The following is a 17,505-nucleotide window of genomic DNA, read 5'->3' as shown; positions in this document are numbered from 1 at the left end:
GAATCACCTGTTGAGAGGAAGGGAGGCTTTTTAAAGTTAGTAATTCCAGTTTCTCTAGTGGATGGGTGTCCATTTCTAACCAAGCAAGACAAAAAAGCATCATCTGTACCTGGACTGGATCTTTATGTTTAAATTTATTTTCTGAGGCTTTTCCCCCCTAGAATTAACAATTCATTCCCTCATTCAACCCATATTAATTAAACTCCTTTATGCTTCAGGCACTTTTCCAAAAACTGGGGTGCAGAGGTGAACAAAAGTCAAAGTTCGTGTTCTCTTGGAGCTTCTAGGTTAGTGGAAACAAAAACAAATGAAGGAAAAATATGTCAAGGCTTAATAAATATGATGAGTAAAAACAAGTAGGATATGGAGAATAGAAAGTGCTGGAGGGAGGTAGCATAGACTGCTAGCTATTTCCCAATAGCCATTCTTCTCCCACCCCACCTTTTTTGAAAATTAGCAATAGAACCCTTGCAGCTTGGTGCAGCCGTGTGACTAAGTCCTGACCAGTGGGATGTGTTAATGCATTTATGACCTACTGTAAGTGGTCTTAAAGCAGTTTAGGTTGTTGCCCTCTTTGTTTCTTTCTTATTTCTACTTGCTGGAATTTGGAGTAATGGCTTGAGTTCTTGGACTATGAGGTAGAAACCACATGCTGAAGATGGCAGAACAAGAGAGAAGCAGCCAGGGTTCTGACACCATGGAGCACCATACTAGGAGCCCCGAACTGCCTATCTCTGGACTTCTTTTTTACAAGAGAAAATTTTTCTAGTTTAAACCACTGCTTTGTGGCTTAAACCTATGATCTTAATCAATAGGAGAGTGACTATTTCTTTTTCATTTGTTTCTATTATTTTCATTATACCCATCACTTATTAATCACGAAATTCTTTGCCTAAATAAATTTCCTCTCAGTATGATTAAACCCATTAATCAGCTTATTAGTTTCATTTTCTGGCATTATCTTTCGGGGGTCCTTTTTTCTCTTGCTCCAGTGTGGGCTAATTGTTTTTTAAGACAGCATGGTAGTAATTCTGAGATCTCCTCTCACTGATATCCTGGGGGATCTCGTTTGCCTTGTGTTGGACCTCCTGTTGCCAGGATTTGGTAGCTTTTTTTTTCGAGACTTGAATTTCTAAAAATGTTTTATTCTACCAAACCTCTTGATTCATATGTTGGTTGGGCATAAAATTCTACATTGGAAATAATTTTTCCTTATAATTTCAAAGGCAATTCTCCATTGTATTATAGCTTTTAGTAAGAAATTCATGGCATGCTGATTCCTGCTTCTTTGTATGTGACTTGTCTCTCTGTCTCTCTATAAAATCAAGGGAAGGAGTCTGCATAGATTCTTCTTGACAGACTGTGTGAGTGATATAAAGAATATGAGTTTGGAGCATACAGGCCTGGATTTGAATTCCGGTTCTGGTACTTATTGGCTGTGTAACCTTGGGTAAGTTACTCAGTTTCTCTGAGCCTCTGTTACCTTGTTTGTTATTGGTGATAATTAAACTCCTACCTAGGGTTGTAAGAATAATTGAGAGAATCTCATTATGGTACTTTCCCATAGAATTAATAACTCAGATTAATTTCTGCACTGAACCCCCAGAATATTAGAACCAGGGGCATCATTGGAATCTTTCACTTTTCTAAGGATAAATTTCTCAGAAATAAATGCATTAAATTGTATAATTTTGAAACTGAAAGGGACACTAGAAATACTTTGTTGAAAGAAGTAATTTTACATTTTTATTTTGCTAGTGGTGAAAATAAGCTCCAAGAGGGCAAGTGACTTGTTGATGGTTACACAGTAATTTAGAACTCAAGTCAGGCATAAAAGCCTTGTCGTTGGTCACCTGGGGTGCTTGCAAACAACCTAGCTCTTCATGTACCAACAACTCTGACCCCTACTAACTGTGCCCCTCCCAATTCTCTACTCATTTTGAAACATAAAGTGAATCCTGACACTCTCCACCAGGTTTCAGCACATTGAGCATAAAATGCAGACCCCTTCCAGGCCTGTGTCCTGTGGCTTCTGCCTCCCTCTCCTCCTCATCTCCCATCACTCTCCCTCGTAGCTCATCACATTCCAGCCCCACTGCCTTCCTGTTGTTCCTTAAACGTAAAAGCTCATTTCTTTTGTGGGACTTTGTACCTATACTTTCTATTGCCTTTGCTCATAGTGTTCTTTCTCCCCAAATCTTTTCCTGGCTTATTTTTCCTAATCATTTATGCCTTGGAAGAAGTTATCACCTTCTCAGGGAGCGTAGTCACTCTTCTCCTCATGCACTGCTTTATTTTTGGCTAAGTGATATAATTATTTGTTTACTGTCAAATTTCTCTACAGGATTGCAAACTCCTTGAAGGTAGGGACTTTTTCTTATTCACCCAGACTCTCAAATATGCAGAACAGTGTCTGGCATATAGTAGCTGCTCAGTGAATGTTTGTTGAGTGAAGACATGGGTGGTAGATTGGATTGACTTGAGTTCAGTATATGAGTGTTTAGGCCCTCTTTGTGTTCCATCATCCTTCACTGTAAATGAGTTTGTAGCTTACAAGTCTGTGGGGCGGATCAGATAACCAAGTGATGAGGTGGTAGATGCATGTTTGCCGTTGTTATTAATTGGTCCTGTGCTCTGAGGCAACAGGAGAGGCCAGGCCCTCTTGGGTGATCCTACCTTTAACGTCCCTTTGCAGAGACATGCCCTGCTCGGTGGGGGAGGAAGAGTGGACCACCACCCCAGTCCCCCAGACCATCACGGACCTCTTCAGAAATGGGAACTGGACGATGGAGAACCCCTCCCCCACCTGCCAGTGCAGCAGCGACAAAATCAAGAAGATGCTGCCCGTGTGTCCCCTGGGGGCTGGGGGACTGCCTCCTCCACAAGTGAGTCACTTTCAGGGTGTGATCGTTCAGGTGAGGTACAGGGTGGGCTTGGAGAGAAGGAATGGGTGACCTGCCGTGTCAGGAGGGTCTCTTTCAGTCTTGATTCTTGTCATAGGGAAAAGCATGTGAGTTTTGAGAGGAGGGGGCTTGGAGCACATTGTTCCTGTATCTGAGGGAGCTTAGCCTGCTTCTCTCTTTGAAGTCAGCCTAGTTTCCTTACTGGTTCGAGGTACAACCAGAATACAACACTCTGGATCAATGAGCTGTGGAAGGCACGCTGTGGACTCTCTGGTGTCACAGGGCAGACTGACAAGCCCAGCTTCATCTCTGCCTCTGCCACAGATGAGCTGGTGACCTTGGACAGGTCACGCTGAGTCCCTGGGCCTGTTTCCTCACTGCTGAATTAGGGAGGCTCATCCATAAAACTTCTGTGGGTCTTACAACTCTGACATCCTCGGAAACTCTGAGTGTGGGAAACAGTTCTGAGCCATTTTTTCTGAGAATGATTTCAGGAAGAGGCTTGCTTTTGATGTCTCTCTGCTGCCTTGTCAGCATCCAGGTTGCAGGGTGAGGAGAAGGAATTTCAAATGGTGTTGAAAACTTAAAGCAGTCCTTCCTGCTTACGTTTCTTTAAAATAAGAGCTCATCTCTTCATCAGTATAACTCCAATGAACAAAAGAATTCACTAGGCATAGTCAATGGTGCTGCTCCCTAAAAACCTTTTGTCACCATAAAGAATGATACTTCATGGTCTATTCTGATACTTCATAGTTGTTCAGAATAATTTGCTGGCGCTCTCCTTGGCTTGCCATAATGGCCCTGCTGAGAGCAGAGTGGATCAGGCCTTGGTGGCTGGCTGATGGCAGAGGCTGGGCCCTGTGGGCAGAGTCTGGTCACACTGTGGTACATGTTTGTCATTGTTGTCCTTGATTTGTTTTCTGTCCCAATTCTGCCCCGTAAAGACACATGTGCTCAGTTTACTTTGAATTTAAAAAGCTTCTAGCTCAGTCATATCTCATTAAATAAGGTTGTTTTTAATTAGTTTAATCCAAAGTGTGAGTCTCATATCTTAGTTACACTTTTCTCCCAAATCAGATTCATAAAGGGTCCTACGGATTTAAGGACAGTTTCTCAGGCTTTTTACATGGTCCCACGAAGGACTTGGATAGAAGAAGTGGTATGAAAACCATTTACTTTCACTGCTTTTCAACTCATTTGTCCCTCTGAGTTTTGAAGCAGTAGGTGGTACTCAGACGAAAAGAAGGAAGAATCGTTGAAATCCATTCATACCTTCAGGAAAATGAGCTAACTTACATGGCTGCCTCACAACATAGCTCTCTGAGCAGAGTAGTCTGGGACATCTACAGTGGCCCTCATGCAGGGAGAGCCAAGGCCTGTGTATAAGTCCTTCAGGTCTTTCTGGTCAGTGTCCCTCACTGCTCGTACTGACTCCTCATTCGTTTACCCTGCGATCCAAGTTCAGGCCTGAGCCACCATAGTTGGAGGAGCATCTGTGAGATGAATGAGTATTCTTTCTTTAACATCTCAGATGTCTAACTTTGTCTATAATCAAGCCCAGGCTCCTCCCCTTCCCCATTTAGCTTCTATTAGCCCCCTGGGCAGGAATAATAGGAGTTAAGAGGTTGCCAGAATCCAGTAGAGGAGATTGAGCCATAACTTTCACCAAATCTAACTTTAGACTTCCTTTAAAGAGGGAATTCATCTAAATGAAGCATGTACAGACTCATGCTATATCTGCTACAAAGCGGTACTGTGTTCATATTCTCAGTGTTCTAATGTCAGGCTGTACTTTTAGGTATGGTAGGTTTCTCGGGGTGCCAGTACTTCTCAATCATGTCCTCCAAGTCAAAGTTAAGGATGCCATCAAGCAAGTGAAGGAACACTGGAAGCTTGGCAAGTAACAGTATCCATCCCAAAACATGTCAGAAAAAGGGGCCCAGAGTAGTTGGTGCATGGGAGTAGTTGTCAGGTAAACATGGTCACCTAACAGTTTATTGTTTAAGACTTTTAAATACAAAGCCATCACTGGCATTTAGTGATCTTAGGCCAGTCAAGACTGAGCTCCAGTTAATACTTAAAAATGTAGATCCTATATGTGGAGCATGGCAATTATTGTTTCTGCTTATCTCCTACAGAATAATTACATAGGTCAATGGAAATTTTATATAACCCTGTATAAAGCATGTATAAGACCATTCTTATAACAAAAATCTGTTAGAATTTTTGTTTCTGTTAGATTAATATGCTATACATTGTTTTTTTCCAATTTATTTACAGCCAGAAGAATTTAACTTATTTGAGTAATTTCACACTAATATTTCTGCATTTATTAAGTTTTCAAACCAAAGCAGTCCTTTGTGTGAGAATTTACAACCTGTTGCTCTTATAATGTCAAAAACAGTGAACCAAAGTGAACCCCATTAGGCCACTCTCAGACCTCTTTCTTTTTTTTTTTAATAATTAAATTAAATTCCATTTATTTATTTATTTATTTATTTATTTTCGGGCCAGGGCTTCCCTGACCAGGGATTGAACCAAGTCCCCCTGAAGTGGAAGCATAGAGTCCTACCCACTGGACTGCCAGGAAATTCCCTCTCTGACCTCTTTCAATAGTTTCATTTTGGTACTGGACTCTTTCATGAACTCAGAGAAATCAGTTCCGCATTTGAACTGTCAGGTTTTTGACCTGAAAATGATGTTTTAACTATGAATAAAATAATTTTATTTTATTTATTGAGCCAGTGTTTTTCCCTGAGCTATTCCTCAGATATTGCATATGTGTGTCTGCCTTGATTGGGTCCTCAATTGCATCAGTGAACGCTCAGATTCTCACTGACTTTCTCTTTGCAAGAAGAACATGTTAGTGGACGTAATTACGTCCATCTGTGTCATCTCTGCGATGTCCTCTGTCCCGGCCAGGCTTGTCGTGTTCCTGATCCAGGGGTGTGTCAGCAAATAGAAGCACCTGTAGTTCATCAGTGGAGTGAAGCCCATCATTCTACTGGCTCTCCAGTTCTGTCTAGGACATGGTAAGAATGCTGGTCTGCTGCTGCTTTATAAACCTCCATCAAGGCTCTGGACTGGATGGATGAAAGGGCCCCTGGCCATCACCAGGAAATGTTCTAGCTAGTCCAAAGATAAATGAAAGAGGAAAAGGCAGACCCAGTTTTACACTTTCATGTGACCAAACATGGCCTTAAGCACACGGCTGATCTCACGCCAGAGGAAATCCGTCCACACAGACTGCAATTCATACCATCACCACCTCATTCCCTAAGTGGCAACTTTTCAAAAAACTGAGGCGGAAGACTCTTAGTCAAAACTTAAATCCAATGCCTCTAACATGTCTGATAGATTTTAGCCTTCAGAGTCAGGGTGTTCTTTGCCTTACTAGGAACTCATCTGTCCTTCAGATTCCTGAGGACCAGGTAAGAGAGAGGTGACTGTGCTTCCTGTTTTTCAGTTTTCCCATAGATAGCTAATTCATAATTTATTGTTTTTGCAGTATGTTAGAAACATAAATAACATAGCTTGTAAATACAAGCTACCAGGAGAGCTTAGAAGTGCCAAATCTAGTTTAAGAAGGCCGAGGCACTCAACTAAAATAAAAACTAAAGTTGTTTGTAAGAAAATCCTAGTATGTCTGTGATGGTACTGAAGAAATTCTTGTAAGGTTACTAGCAGGCTATTTACTTGAGGTGACAATATTTACAATAAAGACACTACATTATTACTGTCTCATTACCTTATGGCAACACAACAATAGCTCCAGAGATGAGGATAAAAATATAAAACACAATAGAAAGAATCAGATTGTACATGTAGGCTTTTATTAGGGCAAACATTTCCATAACCATAAATATCTCATTAAAACAAACAGATGGCCAAGTACCTTTGTTAAACAGTGATTTAAAATGAAGTGAAAATTAGTAAAGTTAACTGTAAATGAAGATACTGCAGCATATAAACCAATGAGTCATCAATAACTTTTAATACCAGGACCTAATAACATTATTTTCCAGGTAAGTAATTATTAATGTTAAAACCATAATTAATACAGATGACACAGGTAACATTGTACTCTTCCATAGTAAAGAAATATGTTTAATATTTTTATGAATCCTATCTGGTAGTATAAAATAAACTTTAATGGACAAAAACTTTTAAAATCTCAGAAAAACAGACATGATGAAAAGGTTAATAATGTGTACAAATAATTTAAAGATATTATCACAGGTATGGAAATGAAAGAATCATGTGAATGTAAGAAAATGCTATAAAAGCAGATGGTTGTCAAAATAGAGAAAAAGAGATATTTGGAAATAAATGAAAAGTCAAGATCCTATAGTAATAGCAACTATTTTTAATGTATGACAGATACTGAAATGCCTAGGCAAAAAGGAACAGACTGTTTCCTGAAGTGGTGGTGATAGTGGACAGAGGTAGCTTTTAAATATGCAAGGGACATAGCAAATTAACTTACCACCTCCATCAAATAAAAGTGAGAATCTCTTGGGAGAATTTAAGCACCATTAGCAGACACATCTTATGGCAGTTAATGAAATGCTTCATTTATCAGTGGAAAACTATTTCAAAGGTGAAAATGACATAGGAATCAGAAGCATATTCTGCTGAGACCCAAGGAAGTTAACACTTTCCCGAACTGGAAAAAAATTCATAAGAAGGTATATAAAGTTATTGACTAAATCAAATTTGTTCTAAGAATAACTTGTGCTTAGTGAAATAGCTTACCAGCTGCCACAACTCTGGGATCCTCATGAGACTGATGTCTCCCAGCTGCTCGGCTATCTGCACTCTCGTTCCACCAAAGAACATGAACTGCAGAAATAAATAAACCAGAAATAGATTCTAAAGACTGTAGCATTACTCAAATAAGAAAGAAACATTAATCAGAAACTGTAACTCCTATTCTTTAAATCAAAATAGTGATTATCAACAGGGTAACACTAAGTATGTTAGTGATAAGATTTCAGAGGGGTGAGCGATTTGGGAGAGAAATTTATAAACATTGTTTCCAAAGTTTCCTTACTATAAATAATGCTGACATAAATTTCATTAGAGCAGCAGTACATGTATATCTATCATAAGAGCAATGTTGATGACAACTTCTACTAACATTTATTGGGTGCCTACTACGTGCTGAGCCTGGTTTTACATTTTGTGTGTATTAACTCATTTAGTTTTCATAATAAGCTTCAGTGGTAGGTTATTATTATCATCATTTTATGGATGAGGAAACGAAGGCACAGTAAGGTTAAGTAACTCACCCAAGGTGACAGAGTTTTAAGTGGTGGAGCTGGGATTCAAACCCAGGCAGTCTGGATCTGATTATTTTCTTAACATAAACTCCTAAAATTTAAATTGAGAGAACCAAAGAGTATCTTACATATATACTTACAAATGTACGGTGTATATATTATACACTATCCTCCAGAAGTGAAGTACTGATTTATACTCAGCATATTATCATATTCCTAGTACACTGAGAATAAATTTAATATTAAAAAGTGTGTGCACACACATTTCAGTAGTTTTTTTAAATAAAAATTCTATACGTCCATTATAGTAAATTAGAGATTTAAAAAACCTTTAATGTCATCATTCAAATGTGATTATATATTTTATATCCTTTCAAATTTCCTTCTTGTATAAATAAAAACATGCATATTTCCTAGAATGTTGGCAAAAACAGTTGAAAAAATTAAGCTTTTTATTTTATTGCCAAATTATTAAGGGGGGCAAGATTAAGCCAATACAGCCCTACATAGTACAACAGTACTTGTTTGTCCCCAACCCCTCTAATACTATATCTATATAATATGTTTTTATTAGGTAAAAAGTGGCATCCAATTATTGTTTTAATCTGCAACTTCTTTAATATATATTAGTCATCTGTGTCGTCTTTGCATAAGCTTTTATTTTTCTTTTTGCTTTTGGATTTCATTTATGTTGTTTTGGGTATGCACAGAAATTTGAGCCTTTGTACAATAAAATCATCAGTTCTTTTCTCTCCTTCATAGTTTCTTCATTTGCTTTTGGCTTAGAAATGTTGTTCTCACATATTATTAAATAAATTTATCTATATTTTGTTTCAGTAATTCTATGAATTCAGTTTTATAATTGATATTTATAATCCATCTTGATTTTATTTTAGTGTATGGTGTGAGAAAGGCATCTAATAATTGTCATAATTTTTCTCCTCTTCATATATTTTCCAACTTAAACAAACATCTATTTTTGCACAGTCCAACTTTTTTTTTTACAATATATTATTAAAAGTTGAATTTCTGGGCAACGATCAGCTCAACTCTGGATATGTTAGGTTTGAGATGTCCATTAGACATGAAGTGGAGAATACGAGGAGGCAACTGGATATTATGGGTTTTCAAATATTAAAAGTCTTAGTTATCCTCTCAGATAAACCTTATAAGCATTTTTCGAGTTTGCCACAAACAAACAAACAAACAAAAAAACCCTCTGAAATCCTGACTGGAGTATCTTTCAACTTGAAAAGTTAAATATCCCAAATAGGTGTTTTATTAAATAAATCAATATGGTATACATACTATGTATATATAAGTAGTGAGAAATGGGTAATTTTTTTCTTTGGGCTTGTCCATGTTTTTAATACTTACAATAACTATATATTACTTTTCACCCCAAAACAACCCAAGTAATATTATTAAAAAAAATCATAAATGGTACAACAGTACAAACTTTCACATATAAAATAAATAAGTTGCTGAGAAGCTTAAAAGTTCCCATCACAAGGAAAAAAAAATTGTAACTATGTGAGGTAATGGATGTTAACTAAACTTATTGTGGTAATCATTTCACACAATAAATACATATATCAGATCATTATGTTGTACACCTTAAACTCACACAATGTTATATGTCAATTATATTGCAATAAAAGTGGAAAAAATCAATAAAACTACATTCAGAGATTATGTAGATTATGAAAAAAAGATTATGAAAGGAATAGGTGATTTCTTGAGGTTCTTTCCAGTTTAAAAAATTTTATCATTTTGATGTATCAGAGAAAAAAGCAGTTCAGTATTTGAAAAAGGCTTCATAAGGTATTAATATTCTAAATAAATAAGATTTAAAACAGGTTTACTCAACCCTTAAAATCACAAAAAACAAAAAATTTGGCAATAAAAAGTAAAATACACTCAATAATGAGAAGAGAGACAAACTGACCCAAGGAACTTAACAGTAGATCACCAATATACTTTGCAATTTCATAGAAGAGATGGACAACCGTACCTCTGTTGAGTATTCCATATTCTGCATGGAACACTCCAACTAATTTTGTGTAGCCTTGATTGACATGAGTATGAACTGCCCTTTTAAATGGGTCACCCCACAGAGCTGGCCCACCAGGTTTCATCTGAAAAGTAGCCAGTTCATAGACTCCTGGAATAGGGAGAAAAGTAAGTATTTTACTGAACACATTCAAGCAATTTGTAATCCTGTCTAGTTTGGTTCCAGTGGAAAGCTAATCTATATATAGATTTGGAGGATCATACACATATACATGTTTATGTAGACATATTTATTAATAATTTGCACTGTGATTTTATGTTTAGAAAGTCCTTGACCTACTTTAAGAATGAGTTGTTAAGCTTATAGAGAACAAAGAAAAAGGGACTGGAAGATATAGGTAAGTTATTATCTAAAATATTTTTAATCTATAAAATTTATCAATAAAATAGAAAATAACGGTATAGGACTTTTTAGCTGCCTGCATTTACACTTTTATAATAGAAATGAATAAAGTATTTTCCAATCTCTTACAGTTCTGTTCTTCTTTCCAACTTCTACTACTTTTTTGCTTTATATAATTTCCCCCTATAGGTTTCCATTTCTACCAGGAACAGCAAGCAAACAATGGACCTGAAGTGACTGTCTCAGAGTTTTTGAGGCAAAACAAACCCTAAAGGAGGTGGTTTTATTATTCCAGGTATATAATATCCAGGTAAATACCTGAAAAGTACTTTACCTTCTGGGTGGAAGTATAGGGTGGCTGGACAGAAAGAAACTAGGGGACCAGTAGATTTGAGAAGTAAAGGAAAAAAATGCAAAAGTTACTGAAGAATCATGAATAACATAGAGGAAGAGAACCAAGATTTGACATTGTCTTTGAAGCCCACTAGTTCATTTAGATGGTGCCTAAAACTGAGGGGATCTAGGTGGATAAGGATCTAAGTAAGACTTTTCAAATCTCTTGTAATCCAAAATGCACTACAGAGTTGGGAATAATGGGGGAAATAAAATTTAAATTAGTTTATGCTTTTTCTAATCTGACCTTTGTTTAAAACTGGATTGAGGTAATAATTTCTTTAAGTCAGCAAGAAGTGAAATCAGGAGGAAGACAAATCTTTAGGAATTATTTTCAAACTGAGAAATAAGAAAGAGGAAGACATAAAAGTTAGACTACAGTAATACAGCTTGGCAGTTTCAGTTAATTCATTCCCCGCAAACAGTCAAATTTTATAAGCAAATTTGTACTTAATGATTTGAGATTAGTAGTAATTTATGGAAAAATACTTTTATATCTAAAAGTTTGTCATATTTAAAAATTATGACAAAATATCATACACTATCCCTCATCTACCCACATGTGTTCCCTGCTCCCAAGGCCCAACTTCTCAACCTTTAGTGACCATGTCAACTTTTTCTATAATATAGCTAAACTTTAAGTATCAGTATGATACCAATTTGGAAAAATACTCCATTATTTAATGCTCAATTTTTAAGAATAAGCTAAGAGCTCCAACTTATTTTTATCTCAACAATCAACATATGTTCCTATATTATGCAAAAGATTAACTTCATTTTTTTCCAGTAGAACTTTAGTTTTTATAGCTTAAAATCTTTAATATTTTCTCCATCAAAATTCAGGGACTAAGACGGAAGGACTTACCTTCTTTTGGAGGTTTTTCTAATTTGCACCATGGCACCAGATAAGTAATTTCACTCTCTTCTTTATCAATAAGAGCCAAATTTGGAATGAGAAATTGTTCTCGCCATTCCTTATCTTTGGCCAAGGCTTTCTGAACTTCAGTTCGATGAGCAAAATTGTCTATGGGATGAAAAGGAGGAGGAAAAATAAAAATGTTTGATTTAAAACCACCTGTACTTTTTCTGGGTTTCATTTAGTTCATCGAGGCCACATAAGGACTATGTTATATCACTGGAGATACCAACATAAGTAAATGTGACACCTGTCCCCAAGTTGTTCATGGTCTAAAAGGGGAGTAGGAATGTAAACAACTGATGTCATATAGTAATGGGCTTCATATGCTCTACCACTTAGTAGGTAGTTGTGAGGCTTAGGTAAGTTATTGAATCTTCCTGTGTCTGTTTAACTCCAGGGCTGAAGTGAGGATTAAATGAATTAGCACATGAAAAGAGCTCAGAACAGTGTTTGGCACCTAGTGAGTACTCAATATCTGTTAACTATTCTTATTAATTTTATTGAGGCATTTAAATTATGGCACCAGTTTAGAAAAAGACTATTTTTCTTTGTCAGTGGTGATGGTGATGAGTGGTCAGGTCAAGGTATAACTGAATTAAATTGAACATAAATGAAATTAAGATTTGCTTTTTCAGCCTCTTCTTTGAACAGCTTCCAAAGAAATAGTGCTCATTCTCTTACTGTCATCCATTCTTTTTACCCAGTACTATTTCTCTTCTGTTTGTTACCCATATGTTACTAACATATGGGCCTTGTGCTAATATTTACTAATAGGGCCTTATAAGACTAATGGTAAAAGAGTTTTCTATGGTTTACGTTGCAGATAAGGAATAACAGCTTTCTTAGAGCATTAGTAAGTTATATCAGGACCTTACTAGTAATTTCTTAATGGGACGTGATTCAGCTGGTGGTGCATTAAAGCATAAATTGTGTTTTTTTAAATAAATTTGATTTTTGGTGGCGTTGGGTCTTCGTTGCTGCGCGAGAGCTTTCTCTAGTTGCGGCGAGCGGGGGCTACTCTTTGTTGTGGTGCTCAGGCCCCTCATTGCGGTGGCTTCTCTTGTTGCGGTGCACGGGCTCTAGGCGTGTGGGCTTCAGTAGTTGTGGTTCACGGGCTCTAGAGCGCAGGCTCAGTAGTTGTGGTGCATGGGCTTAGGTGCTCCGCAGCATGTGGGATCTTCCCAGACCAGGGCTCGAACCCGTGTCCCCTGAATTGGCAGGCAGATTCTTAACCACTGCACCACCAGGGAAGTCCCATAAATTGTGTTTTAATGGGGTTTGTTTTATTACAACAGGGAGAACCCCTAAACTATGGCCACGTTAAATACAGAATGAGTACTTTTCATATTAAAGTACTATATGACTATTAACTTTGGACACTGATGACCAAACACTAAATGAAATTATTAAAAGTTCTTTAGATATCATCAAGTCCTGATGTGACTTCACAAAAATTTAATATTGGAGTTAAACATTCTGGGGATTCCTGTAACCGTTCTTCTTGTAAACCAGAGGTTGGTCAACTTCAATATTGAAAGAACTCACTCATTTCCTTTCCTTTACCTCCCTAGACTAGTATAATGACAGTGAATTCCTTGAAACTCTGGGGGCAGAAAAAAACCCAAAGTGGTCCTGAAATATAACAAAATTATTAAATCTTAAGGATGGGTGAGGGCTTCAAAGTTAACTGTCATCCCCTATCAACTTCTATTTCCCTAAAGTCCCTAGATGTTTGAATGATTTCTGCTAAAACATTGATATCCAGCTATAGCTTCAATATAAAGAAAAAATAATTCTACTTTCTTTTATGATCCTAACCCACTCTGGTTCTTGCATTACCTGCTTTAAATTTTTCATAAAAAATCTTTACAATAAGCCATTCTAAACTTCTTTTTTTAGAATTAAAGTCTAGTTCAGAATTTTATGACTTGAAATTGGAGATGCCACATTTTCCCAATATTGCTTCCCATATGATAATATAAAGGTTCCAGCAATGGGCTGTTAAGAGGTATACTGTTGAGAAGAATAATCACTAAATTAATTTTTTTGATATTGCTTTTTTAGTTTTACTTAACCTGTATGTATTTATAGTAACATAGATCCAAGAACTAAGTCTCATGTAATATCTAACTGAATGAAAATCTGTACTGAATACTTAAGCTGATGACTCATACCATACTTCCAAACATGAAACACTTTATTCATTCTGCCTCCAAATTCTACAGTCCAGAATCCAACCAATTCAGAGTGAGCTGTCCGAAGATGAATGTTTTTCTTAACATTTTCCAGGAACTCATTCATCTTTGAGGGCTTAACATAATAGGTACGAAATTCATAGAATGTTCCATCATATTGTCTGGGGCCTGTAGCAAAAGATGAGCACACCTGAAGAAAGATAAGGCAAATTGAAATATTTGGGAAAGGTAGTGTTTATAATATTATGTTACAAACAAATCTGAGTCTGGAAACAAGGAACACTCATTAAACTCATAATCTGTTTCGACTTCTGTTGTCCTCTCTCCACTGAATTTGTTTAGAGATATGTCAATAAAGATGCCTGCTTTTAAACATTCTAAATATATAGCTACTGTTTCCTAGCAGGGGCTCCACCTTTAGTCACTTTTCCATGAGAAGTTGCTCATAAGAAGGCACTGGGGCAGTCTCTTTACCAAAGGACTACAATTAGGATCCTAATAAATTTTACAAATAGTTTATTATCCCTTATTTAGCTAATACTCCATCTTTATTGAATAGCATATGTATTAGACTTAAGCATTTAAAACAAACTTTTAACATATACAGGTATTTTGGCTGGCACAATGACAATGTGTTTACTGGCAGAAAACTCATTTTTTTTTTTAGGTTCTTAAAAGAATGGAAATTGCTGGTCAGATAGAAGTATTTTCTAAATCCAGTGAAGTGGACAACTAGTCAAATATAGGACAGGAGTGTAACTAAAGTAATAGGAAACTATGACTTAGCCAATTGCATTGTAATATGGTGATAGCCTGTGTAAATGCTAGAAAAAGGAAACATCAGTAAGTCAGAATTGTCTGAATAATTATTAGGGTTTAATTACAAATGCAACCAGCAGAAGGGCATTTAATCCACCCAATTATAGCAGGTTGATGGAAATATCCCTTAAGAACCATTCATTACTTTTGTAATAGTCATATGCTCACAATGTAAATTTCTAATTGGGTTCTCTGAGTAAACTTAACTTTCAGTAGGAGATGCTTTGTGTATGTATATGTGTTTGTGTATATATATATATATATGTATATACACACATGCGTATACATATACATTCATATAGCATTCTAGTTTACATATCCATCGTACGTAAGTTTGGTTAGCATGTGCACATTTCCTGAAGCTGATTATACCAGAATTATCTATTAAAGTAGTTTTGGTACTTATAAGGCTATTGATGAATTTTGGGCTTATACTGACTACCTGATATGTCAAAGGAAAGCAGTAGGCTTCTTCCTCTGACATATATTTTGTTTACAAAACACAGTAATGCATATATTTTACTTGTGTTTAAGGCTTAATTATAATAATCTCTCTTGAGGTCATTCCATGTCTATGATGCCCAACTAACTTAAGCTTGCCATCAAAAACAATTGCAGCTGCCCCTGTATTTGACAGATATTCTTTTTGTGCCATCTTACTAAACTTTACTAACAGAATGTTAAGCAAATAAAAACTGCCTAGTATTTATAGTTAAAAAATATTATAAATAAAATATAAGTAGATCAGATATCAGAAAATGGGCTAATAGGGTACTTGTAACAATTGCTTTTTAAGTTGCTTTTCAGGGAATCTGTATTTGGAGATCAAAACATGTGATCAAAGGCACACATTTTATTATCGTTGGCAGAAGAACGTGTCCTCCCTGTATCCTCAAGTCCATTCTCTACGTCTGCGTCTTTATTCCTGTCCTTCCCCTAGGTTCGTCAGAACCATTTTTTTTTCTTTTTTTTGGTTGACATTTAATAACGTCAAAGTTCAGAGTAAAATTCTAAGGAATAATTCTTGGTCCTGCCCCAGTAGAGAGAATCAGAATAAAGACTGTATTGCTAATCTCGGGTGAAGGGGCCATTAATGGTTCCTCTTTAGTCTTCACCAGAAAGTCAGTCTCTAGAGTAGATTATAATCCCCTTCTTACTGCTCTTTGAGAAAGAAGTAAAAGCCTAAACACCAAAAGGAAGAAACCTCTAGGTTAGATTCACAGAATAGGCCAATTCCTGACAGTTAAGGCTGAATCACAATAATCTATTTTGTACATTTTTTAGCCAGATTAAATGAAGTTGTCATCATCATATTTGCTACGAGGTTCCTGACACTGCCTGACTAGGGCACCAACCTCAGGAGACAGTGGCATCTGGGAAGGATGCTTCACCACCTGCACCCTGGGCCCCCTCTTAAAGGTTCTCTGCCTGCAAAATGCTGGAAGGTTGTGTATTTCGCTTAATAGGGGGAAGCCTGTCTTATTGCCCCTTCAGTCTGGAGGGGCCGGACCAGTGTCTAGCCCAGGCCCCAAGGCGGCGACAGCAACCTCGCAGAGCCGCAAAAACGCAGCAGCTGGAGCTTCATGGGTGTCCTCAGGGCTTCCGGGTACCTAGGCTAGAAACGGCCCCTGTTCACGACTGTTTGCGAGCCGGCCGGAGGCGACCCTGGCAGTGGGTCTTCCTCTAACGGCACCCTTCCTCCTGCCGCGCATCCTGGGGTCCGCCGCCTCGTGATTCCGAGACTTGTACTAGAAGTCTGCTCTGCGGCAGCAGCACCACGTTGGCAGGTCTGGGCCCGTAGGCGCATGCGCGGCCCGCGCTCTCCCCGCAAACGCCCCTCCCCGCCCCTCCCCCAGGGAACGATTTGGGCGCGTCCCGGACGGCCGGTACCTGAGGCGCCTGCGTCCGAGCGGCCAGAGCCTTAGTCAGGCTCCTTCGGAGGGCAAGCATGGCACGGCTTCGAGCGCTGAAAAGGGCAGCGGCCGGTATTCTTCCTTAAATTCCTCCTCCTGTGGCTTCCCGACTAGCAGGGAGCGGCGCCTGCACAACTGCCGGATGCAGATTCGGGGCGGGCCAGCTCCTCCTCCTGCGTTGGGGCCGGGCGCGGGGGGGTTGAGGGGCGGCCGGACCGCCCAGTCTGCCAGGCGTCCTTCGCAGCCTGAGCTCCAGACGCGTTTGGTGTTAGCTCTGACCCTTCCTTCCCCGTTGGTTCCCTCAAACGTCCTTACCCCCAGCGTCAGAAATGACATTAGAATTAGCTGAATGCAGAGGTCGTTCCCGTACCACCTGTCTGGGCCCATCGCCTCATCTCCTTGCGCACCTGCGTACAATTCCTAGAAGTTCGTGTGTAGGATGCGAGTGTGTACGACCAAGGGCCTTAATTTTTCTGTTCCAAGTGCATTCTCCTTCCCCATTACTGCCCACAGCGTGAAGTTGCAAGGCTCCTAATAACTTACACTGTATTTTCCAGGAGCTCAGAGGAATGGGGGCACCGAGCTAGGTATGAAAAAATTCAAATATAAACATACGTTGTTAAAATTCTGTGATCCTTAAAAGCAAAACCTCTGGTCTAGTCTCC

The 17,505-nt window shown here is 38.1% G+C and overlaps 1 protein-coding gene across 1 annotated transcript; it reads right to left on the bottom strand.

The window, feature by feature from the left end:
• Positions 1-6,714: 6,714 nt before the first annotated feature.
• Positions 6,715-17,020, bottom strand: NIPSNAP3A (nipsnap homolog 3A). Its single transcript, XM_060101124.1, has 6 exons — positions 16,818-17,020; positions 14,088-14,298; positions 11,860-12,018; positions 10,200-10,349; positions 7,659-7,745; positions 6,715-7,569 (listed from the first exon to the last, which is right to left on the bottom strand). Exons 1-6 carry the CDS (start codon positions 16,875-16,877, stop codon positions 7,493-7,495), a joined length of 744 nt encoding a protein of 247 aa, XP_059957107.1. The 5' UTR covers positions 16,878-17,020; the 3' UTR covers positions 6,715-7,492.
• Positions 17,021-17,505: the final 485 nt, after the last annotated feature.

Source organism: Mesoplodon densirostris, chromosome 6 (genome assembly GCF_025265405.1).
Source record: "Mesoplodon densirostris isolate mMesDen1 chromosome 6, mMesDen1 primary haplotype, whole genome shotgun sequence".
In the NCBI taxonomy this organism is placed as follows: Eukaryota; Metazoa; Chordata; class Mammalia; order Artiodactyla; family Ziphiidae; genus Mesoplodon; species Mesoplodon densirostris.
The sequence above is the reverse complement of the archived record's forward strand: the minus strand, read 5'-3'. Positions and strand labels throughout refer to the sequence as shown.

Excerpts from the sequence above, each read along its gene's own strand:
- NIPSNAP3A (XM_060101124.1), bottom strand. The coding sequence starts at position 16,877 with ATGCTTGCCCTCCGAAGGAGCCTGACTAAGGCTCTGGCCGCTCGGACG. Across the intron at positions 10,350-11,859 it reads AGAAAAACCTCCAAAAGAAG|GAGTCTATGAACTGGCTACT; the intron begins GTAAGTCCTTCC and ends TCCCTATTCCAG. Across the intron at positions 7,570-7,658 it reads TCCCAGAGTTGTGGCAGCTG|TTCGGGAAAGTGTTAACTTC; the intron begins GTAAGCTATTTC and ends ATTTTTTTCCAG.